This window comes from Notolabrus celidotus, chromosome 10 (assembly GCF_009762535.1).
Source record: "Notolabrus celidotus isolate fNotCel1 chromosome 10, fNotCel1.pri, whole genome shotgun sequence".
Lineage (NCBI taxonomy): Eukaryota > Metazoa > Chordata > Actinopteri > Labriformes > Labridae > Notolabrus > Notolabrus celidotus.
Genome location: NC_048281.1, coordinates 22,650,424 through 22,660,629, shown reverse-complemented (window position 1 = coordinate 22,660,629; position 10,206 = coordinate 22,650,424). Strand labels below are relative to the sequence as shown.

General features: G+C 36.9%; 1 protein-coding gene across 1 annotated transcript in view; it reads right to left on the bottom strand.

Moving 5' to 3' along the window:
- Positions 1-10,206, bottom strand: part of asic4a (acid-sensing (proton-gated) ion channel family member 4a) — a 90,130-nt gene that overhangs the window by 16,813 nt on the left and 63,111 nt on the right. Inside the window, exon 2 of the mRNA XM_034694109.1 lies at positions 178-322. Within this exon, the coding sequence (XP_034550000.1) occupies positions 178-322 (145 nt within the window). The remainder of the gene's footprint in view (positions 1-177; positions 323-10,206) is intronic.

Sequence of the window (10,206 nt, the reverse complement as noted above, 5' to 3'; positions counted from 1 at the left end):
TAAATCACATTTTACAGAATGCAGATATGAATAAAAGAAATACATTATTTACATTCTGTGAGTCACATACGTGGGGGAAGGGATTTTGTTATTTTTTGTTAATTTAAGGCAGTGTAGAGATATCACATACTATTACATAGGAGGAAATTACATCAGACAGATAGTTTTGAAGCTTACTTGTCTCTCTCCAGATGGGCAAATACTCATCCTGCTGGATATCCAACATTATCTCCAAACCGTTCCCCATTCCACCCTGCTTGGTTTTCCTGGACGTGGTCTTGTTACCATTAAACGTGTAACATTTCCCGTATCTGGTGTACACCTGGAAGAGAGTAGATGCCTATCATCAACATCATTATAAACATAGCAATACATATTCCGACTATGACAAGAACCCACTAGCTGTGCATTGAAATAAGGAAGAGATATGAAGCAAATAAACAAGCTGAGTCTGAGCTACTGCATATTAGCTGCATATCTCTGGATGCAGTCTGCTGGCTCAGTCCCTTATGGACTTAAATAAGCTGTATGAATTCCCGACACTCAGAACCATCTCCACACAGTGCTGCACAACAGTACAACCATCCCATGGATATTTCAAATGACAAAAGATGTTTTAACTTCCTTCAAACGAAAACAAACAATAAGAAAGAGCTAGCTTTAAAAGAGCTATCATGTCACCACCTATCAGAAGAGCTGTCCCTGCCGGGGAAACGCCGTCCCACGGCATCCGAGCTGCTGCACTGCAGTAAATATTCAACTTCTAAGTCTGTAATCTCCTGCTGTGAGGTTTAAAAGCACAATCTGGATCTAAATTAAAACGAAAGGGTTTTGACACAAAGCTCTGAAGATGTGAAGGATACATGCCATCATCCTCACATCAACTGCCAAATATTTGAATACATAGAGAATCTTACAGCATCAAACTGAAAAAAGCATGTTTACCGCTACTCAATTGACCTGACACTAAACCCATCCAGGCTGTGACAGTCTAATCATTACTTAACACTTAAGAAAGCATTTCTACAGAGCCCCTGAGGTCCCAAAAAGTAGATTTTTTATATTGTGGGCACCAATAATGACTTGTTCCCACAATATAATCATCTTGTGCGCACAAGATAATTATATTCTCTTGGCTGAGCCTGTTGGCTTTCAGTGAGCGAAACAGATGATTTCTGCTGATTACAGTATCATGTCTACTTACAAGAGCAGCTAAAATATCTGCTTGGGACATTCTGAGAAAGTGAAACTTGATTAGATGAGTAACCACAATTTGGAAGACAACTTTTTCCCAAGATCAAGGTAATTATCTTGAGATAATTATCTTGATCCCACAAGATAATTATCTTGATCCCACAAGATAATTATCTTGTGTGCACAAGATAATAACTTGATCCCACAAGATAATAATTTGTTCCCACAAGATAATATCTTGTGCACACAAGATAATAACTTGATCCCACAAGATAATAACTTGATCCCACAAGATAATTATCTTGTACGCACAAGATAACATCCTGTGAGCTCAATCTAAAAAGCATTTCTTTTTGGGACTTCAAGGGGCTCCATACATTTCTGCCTAAGCAAAGCATACTGTATGTGCATAGAATGTATGGACAGCCATCTTCTCATTCAGTAGCTAGCAAGCGCTGAGTGTATTATTTCCAAAGCCAATGAGAAAATGGTTATCTTTAATGTATTGTGCATTTAACAGATTCAACTTTAAGGCTGAATTTGGAGGCTCACTGTTCTCATCATGTGGCAACACGTTTAACAGTCAGCCAACTGGAACACTTGCCCATCATTTTTGGTCTTGCCCTAAATTAGTCTCCTTCTGGAACCTTGTGTTTGATTATATATCAAAAGCTTTTAATACAACTATTACTCCAGACCCACTTCTTGCTATCTTTGGTTCAGTAGACACAAGCCCTTCCATGGATAAAATATTTAGAGCGATCTATCTCCTCATGTACATTGTTGGCGAAACGCCTTATTTTACAAATGTGGAAGTAAGAAGCAAGTCCTTCATTTCAGCTATGGCTCAAGGATTTGGGGAATATTTTGCATATGGAGAGATTGCAATACAAATTGGCTAACAGAGAAAACACTTTCATTAAAATATGGAAGCCTCTTTTGGACAAATGAAACCTCTACCAACATACCTCCCTCTCAAGCCATCTCGCATTGTGCTTGAACCCTCCTAACAGCGTCTCAGATGACACTAATCGTTTTTTAGAGCTGCCACCAACTCACATTGTAACACGCTGATGCTTACGTTTTTTGTTTGTTTGTTTGTTACTTGTATGAATGTTTTTTTTGTTTTATCTATGCCTAAAAATCAATGAAAAGAAAGGGGGAAAAAAAACAGAACAGTTAGCCAACTACCAACAAATGCAGAAGCGTCAGGAATCATCTCAGTTATGCTTTTATTAGATGCTGTTGTAGTTGCATTCATTAAACGAGAGTGAAACTGTAGAGAAACATTACATACGAAAACAATTGAGATAACTTTTGCTGTGATTTGGGGCTATACAAATAAAGATTGATTGATTGATTGATGAATTCACTATTGATATGACAACGTAGCTACAGCTTACTGCATCTTACATGAGTTTCAAACCAACACAAAAATCACTCTTATGAATTTGTATGAAATTATAATAATGTATCACTTGCACTTTGATCTCACAAGCTTAAAAGAAAGGACGGCAGCAGATGAGACACGTCTGCTCCTCGGTTTGCATGAAACAGAACATGGCTGCTATGGTAACCACTTCCTGTATAACAAGGTACTTCCTGTACTAACAAAACCACCACAAGGAGGTGCTGAAACACAACTCAATGAACTGAACAGCCTGACGCAGGACAGTCATGCTTGGTTTTGCACATTAGCAATCTCAGTTGACATTACCAGAGACATTGTAGCTTTTGACAGAACAGGCAAAACAGTCTTGCACATAGTTATATCTTACTTTTTCTGTTAGTATAAACACGATCTTGGACAACAAAGCTCAACACTTGAGAACAGGATGAATGCATTTTTTCTTACTTACAGCATATCCCATCTACATGTATCATATACTAAAGATGGTGAAGGTAATGGTCATTCAGGACTCTGCATCAAGAGAACTGAGCTCATTACTGTTTTTTAGAATCTAATGGCTTCCAATTTCTTCAGGAAAATATTTCAGAGTGCTGCTTCTGGATTATAAATAACTCGATAATCTCAGACCATAACGCATCTCTGATCTCTTTGAAAAATATAAACCCATTAGGTCCCTTAGATCTCCAGGAAGCTTTCAGCTGGTCGTTCATTGATCCAAGACAAAAGAGGGGTTAAAATGTTCTTTGCTTCTGTGCAACAAACCAACAGAACTAGTAACCACTGATGATTTCAAATGGACCCTGATCCTGGTCACACTCAGTGCAAAGCTCTGTTCTGCTATTTGCACCACCGTTCTTGTAATTGCTTGGTTGAATATGGGGTGATTTACAACTCATTACTGCAATGTAATCTGCACATTTTTAACAATTGGTTTGGTTTGACAACATTTTTATAGTCGGGATCTGTTATTCTTATAATTTATAAATGTTTCCTGACTTTTCCTGCCAATTCTAGTTTAGATTAATTTTAATTGTGACTGTATTTACAAATAAAACTGCGTAGCCTTGTTTGCTTTAATTTTGAAAAAAAAAATGCAAGTGGTAATTTCCCCTGTTGGAAACATTTTCACGATTTGTTTTCAAGTGTTTTGGGAAAATGCTTCAACAAGCCCTTTTTTTTATAGAAAAACAGGCTTTTGAAAAGGAAACTGTAATGATGTACACTATATCTGTGTCATAGCTATCGGTAATTAGTTTTCTACAGTGTCTGGGAAGTGCAAAGTGACAAATTTACAATTTTTAATTTTGTAAAACATTTTTACATCTTATAAAATAGAATAAAATTAGCAAAACTCTTTCACCAAGGCCAAAAGAAATTTAAATTTAAGAAAAGAAATTTACAAAATCAGAAACACTTTTACAAGAGGTGAGTCAATTTTACAAGTGATTTAACATTTTTACCAGTCCCGAAACACAATTACAAACAACCGATTCTGCCAGAAAAGGAATGTACCAATGATCTTCAAAATAAAAGACGTCTGTAATATAAAAGATGTGCAACAGCCAGGGAATTATTATGTATTTGACATTACCAACCCTGTTTCCACTTAAATATTTTGATTCAGACTGATGAGAGACACCTCAGAATGTGTTCCTGCCAATCACAGCTACATCTGATTTGGAATTTCAAAATAATAAACATTGGAAATTAAGCATTTATTTTGAAGATATAGCTGTGATTGGCAGGAACACATTCAGAGGTGTTCTCTCAGTCTGAATAAAAAACATTTTGGTGGAAACAGGGTTGTTAATGTCAAATATGTATTAATTCCATGGCTGTTGCACATTTTCATATTTGCAGACGTCTTTTATTTTGAAAATTGTTGGTACATTCCTTTTCCATCAGAATCTGACGTTTGTAAATTTCTTTCTGGACTTGTGAAAATGTTCAGTCACTTGTAAAATGGTCTCCCTACACCACAAAAGTGTTTCTGAAATGTAAATTAGTTTTGGCCTTGGAAAAAGTGTTTCATCCTTCTTAAACCTCCTGTTATGTTCCGGGTCAGATTGATCCAATTCAAAGTTAAAAAAAATAAAAATGTTAAAACTGTTTTTTTTGTCAACATATAAAATAAAAATGGTTCATTTAACATATTTGCAACCCCCCCTACATGTTTAGATTACATATATACTGTTTGTGGTTCAATTTGACCCGACAGTTAAAGCGGAGGCTAAAAGGGGTCAGAAGTGTCAAATACTAAATGTTTCTTTGCAACTGTGTGACATATTTCACCCCAAACAGGAACACACACATGAAAAACGAGTGAGTTATCCTGATTGAATCATGATCTGTGAAAATTAAAGAACACCATTGCACTAAATATTGATTTAAATGGTTAGTAATGGAGTTAATAATGATATCTAAAAAAAATGTATTGGGATTTTTTGGGTTCTGTCACTTTTGGAAAATTAAATATGCCCCGGGTCAAGTTGACCCAGGAACATTCTTGCTGTTCCAGAGAAACGAACATAACAGGAGGGTTAAATGTGCATTGCACTTCCCAGCCACCGTAGTTTTCCAAATAACACACATATTCATTCCATCATAATACACCTACATATTTCCAAAATCCAAATAAAATAGAATGTTAAAATGGTAAATGGACTTGTACTTATATAGCGCTTTTCTAGTCTTTCTGACCACTCAAAGCGCTTTTTTACACTACTCGTCACATTTACCCATTCATACCCATTCACTCACTGATGGTAGAGGCTGCTATGTAGTGAGCGACCATCAGGGTTAGCTAATCTCATTCATTCACATTCATACACCTCTGAACAACAGAGGGAGAAATTCGGGGTTCAATGTCTTGCTCAAGGACACTTCTGCATGTGACTGCCGGAGCTGGAATCGATCCACCAACCTTCCGATTGATAGAATAGGAAAAATGATTTAAAACTCAAGAAAAAGAAAAGATGGAGGAAATTAAATTAAGACAGTGCTTTGGCACTAGATCAACATCTTTAATGGATAAATAACAAGTGTAATTAAGCTTGATACTCCTCATGTATCATAAAAGCAAAACCATGGCAGTTCCAGCATTTCCCATAACATTGATGTGTTTGTCCTGATTCTAAACCGGTTAAATTCCTCTGTGATATCTAAATAAGAGATGCCAGAGGAACATCACACACTCTCATTTACAGACCACAGGGTGTATTGACATCTAGGATAGCTGAACAACTAATCAAAGCCACGGTTGTGGGGTTTGGTCATGTTATTCCCTGGAACAGTGGGCAATTTAGCAAAACCCACAACAGTGATGAAAGCGAGAAATGAAACGTGTTTTCAAAAGCTTGCTGCATTGAAAGATAGAAGAATTTTATGCCACAGCAGACCTGTGGGCTTATGATCTGTGAGATTGTTCATGCATGTATATGCTCTGTGCGTGGGTGTTCTTATAAATGTATTAGAATTTGAATACTCCAGAATGAAATATAGTAAGGAATTCAAAGTAATCATGGACTTCAGATCTTATTTCAGGCTTTGGCACATTACTACTCCAATACTCTGCATGTTTCTGTTAATTGCAGTATCCACTCGGTGAGTACGATTAAAAATGGGAGGTGGCCAAGTGAGTATGGGGGCCTTAATAGAGGGGATTCAAGTATTCAAGAGATTTTTGACTGACATGTGCTATTAGGGGTTGAAATGGGTTTATCCCTATTTGGCTTGTGTAGAGCGGTTGAAGAGGTAAGCTGCACTTATCACTGATCCCCCACTACCAACCCCATCCCTGTTCATTGACACACTTAAGCCTTGGCAGGCAGACTTTATCTGATGGAGCAGGTAACAGAGGCAAAGGAGGATTTCACTGTAGAAATGCTCAAAACACCCCAACCAAGTGCTTGGGTTCCGCTCTAAAACTCTGGGCTCTGGAGGACGCTGGTGTGTTAACAAATTATGTCCCCAGAGAGTTCAGCAAAGTTTTCCCATCATCTCATGCAGGAAATGGTTGTTGGCAGAGCTTTCACTGGTTCATTTCTCTGACTCCAAACCCCCCCACTCCTCCCTTTCTGCATCTGAACATGATTGATGGAGCATTTTTCTCTTGTTACATCTCGCACCAAATTTAGCAAAGGTAACAGGGCTGACTTGGGCAATTCCCAAGTGGGGACTTGGCTCTGTTGTTGACAAGCTGAAACAGAGCAGCAGCATGGCACCTACAAAACCACATGAAAGAGGTTTGTTTCTTCTCTGAGCACTTCAAGCTGTTAACAACAGCTAATGATTGTGGCACTTAATGCATTCTGTCAGCTGTCATTCAGAGGTCTAAACAAAATCAATCCATCATACAGACCTTTGAGAGACTGTTTGAGATCTTTATTATGGGTTGTGTTTGTTCTGAACATCTTACAAATCTGAAACAATTATTAGTGTGCTTTTCTTCATAATAATTTCATTGTGTATGTTCTGTACTCACATAATATGACTCTGAGAATGCAAAAGTCTGTGAATTACATTTAGCTTGAATGTTTGCTGTAATTGTGTTTGCACCACTGCGATACAACACATACAAAAAAGATAATACTGTTACATTAGTGGTAATACTCTATTTATGTATTTTTTACACTGACATTTAGGAGCGTTTTTTTTGGTTCACTGCCTGCAGCATTACTTATTTGCTTCAGTATCACCTCAAACATGGAGCTCTTTTCAGTTGCAGCTGGCAACAATCCCAAAACCCCATCCTGTAGGAGCTTGTCAAGACTATGAGCAGGTGGACGGAGAGAAGTGTATAATGGAAATGTTGAAATGCAAAATGAGACAAGGTTTATGAAGAGAATATGCAGAGAAATAACTTTTGCAAAGGAAGACAGGAGAGAGAGAAGGTACACCCTGTGGTTTTGTTTTACTTGGTACAGCAGTTCTTTTCAGTAATAGTGTCAGGCTTATCTTCATGATTTCATGTTATCTTCATCAGAACAATGTTTGGTGCCAAAGCAGAGTTGTCTAAATGTTAGAGGGCTGAGTGAGCTATTATTTGCTGTACATACTAATGAAAGCTAAGCCATCCCTCCACCAGAAACCATTGCAACATAAAATGTTGTTCAGTTTCACCAAAATCCCAGACTAATTGTGTGGGTCTTTTGGTACGAGTTATTAGGGCTGTGTTTTTGCAATAGTAGTCCCACCTTTTTCCAACTGCATTTGTTTTCTGAGGCTGTGTTTCTGGCTTGCAGTGTTTATATGCAGCGTGTTTGGCAATAGTTGTTTTGCCTCCTGCAGCTTATTATTTTCAGACGCAGAATATGACTATTGTTACGTGTGTTTGGACTTTGTATGTGTGTGTGTGTGTGTGTGTGTGTGAGTGTGTGTGTTCGAATTTGGTCATTCTGAAACACAAAAAAATTTGTTGTGTTCATTAAGTTTAAAAAACACAATTTAAAAAAGTACAGTTGCGGCTTAAATTTGCATTAAAATCCAATTACCACAAACAGATTTACAAAGCAACCCTGGAGATGAACAGTATCAAAGAACAAGAGTGTGGCGTCTCAGTCTCCAGGCAAAATATAATAAAGGCACCATGTGAAGCCTGCCGCGTGCACTGCTCCTGATTGTGAGTTAACAGAATACATACATAAAAAGGAAGAAAGAGGGGAAATGGCATAGACGGATTGGGTATGGGTATCTTTACGCAGAGCTCCTTTCTTTTTGATCAGGTATTCCTAATGCTGCCTAAGGTTTTTCTTAAAGTTTTTTTTGGGTGAACATTTTCTTTTTATAAAGCAAGAGGATAGCGGGTGTTTTATGTTTGTACAATCTAACTTTTTGAGATGAGTTAATAAAGGTAACAATAAATAAAGTTGACTCAACATGAGAAGACCAAACAGGAAAAATTTTAATGATTTTAGCCTTCAGCTTTAATTCCAATTTAAGAGAAATGTCTATACCATCTCTAACCTATCATGGCATCACTGTCCAAAATATCCATATGTCCTTTGCCAGTGTTTCTTCTTTCACAGTGTCTCTTCATGCCATGCATTTAGAGACAAACTCCTTACCATGCCATTCATAATCCCTGGGGTAAACCTTCAAACACCCTCTTTATGACCATGATCTGACAGAAGCATGCTGCTTTTCCTTTTAAATAACCTGCAGAAATCACTTCAGTGCTTCTCCGGAGGACATCCATTTTCAGTCAGGCTGCATGTCATCGAGTATCTCTTTGAGTGTGAGGACGGAGGATTTGAATTAATTTACAGAAGGTGGTGGAATATGCCAGAGTACTGATTGGCAGTTGAAAACCATTAGGGGCAGCTCATGCAGGTTTAATGCTGAGAAAGAGCATTTCTTCATTTAATGGGTACATTACAACCTCCTAGCAAAGAGACAGAAGTCTCATTTACAATACACTGGTAATGTTCATGATATTACTATATTTTCTCTCAGAACTTGGGGGGGTATATGCAGGAGGGCAGTCTATGTTCTGTTCTGCAAAAACAAAACAAAAAAAAATATAGAACAAAATAATTGGTTTGTAATATGGTAAGAGAAAAAAAATCCATTTCAAAAATAAAAAGTAATTATAATTAGAAAAGAATAATATATAACAAAATTACTAAGTATATATAGTAGGGAAGGACAATGATTGAAGTTTGCTTTCTACACAATCAATTTGCATCATGGAGATGTATGATTGAATATATTTTTATATATGTTTAACCCTCATGTTGCGGGTCAAATTGACCCTTTTTAGGGTCTATTTTAGTCTATTTTAGGCAATACATGCCTTCCAAACAAGCTAAATGCAGCATAAAAACCTGGGCAGCATGTAACAAAAAATCTAAAAAATCGAAATGTAAAATAAAATAAACAAAAATCTAAGTCATGTCAAACTATTGTATTTATATTAAGGGTGAAAAAAAGTTTCAACATGAATTTTAATGAAAAACAAGTGAGTTATCCTCATTGAACCATGATCTGTGTGGATTAAAGAACACCAATGGACTAAATCTTGATTTCAATTGTTAGTAATGGAGTTAAACATTTGATTAAAATAAATTTGTGTTGGGATTATTTTTGGTTCTGACACTTTTGGATAATTGAATATGCCCCAGGGTCAAATTGACCCAGGAACATTATTGCTGTTCCAGAGAACAAACATAACAAGGGGGTTAGGATGAAAAAGGTTACATTTTTTAATCAGTTTTTAGACTCTGTTTTAATGTTTTAGTGTCTCTTCTTGCAAAAACAAAATGACTCATTGCCATCACAATGACTCTTGTGTGTCTCAAAGACTGTGTTATAATTTTTGCCCAATATCCAGTGAAGGAAAAGAGGTCATTGAACAGATACCTCCATTGCAATTAGACCCAAGGCCATTACATAGTATTTTAATATAATAAGGCTGCAGAGATTCTTAACACATTTTTGTCAACATTAGAAAAAAAAATATTGCAATGTGTTAACTCAGCAAAATGCATAATTCATAAAAAGTCCTCAGTCAAATGTCAGGCAGATTTCTTTAACCCTGTCAGCACTTTGACACTTCTATGTATATACTGTATGTTGGTATTTCTCTCCCCCCACCTGCCCTC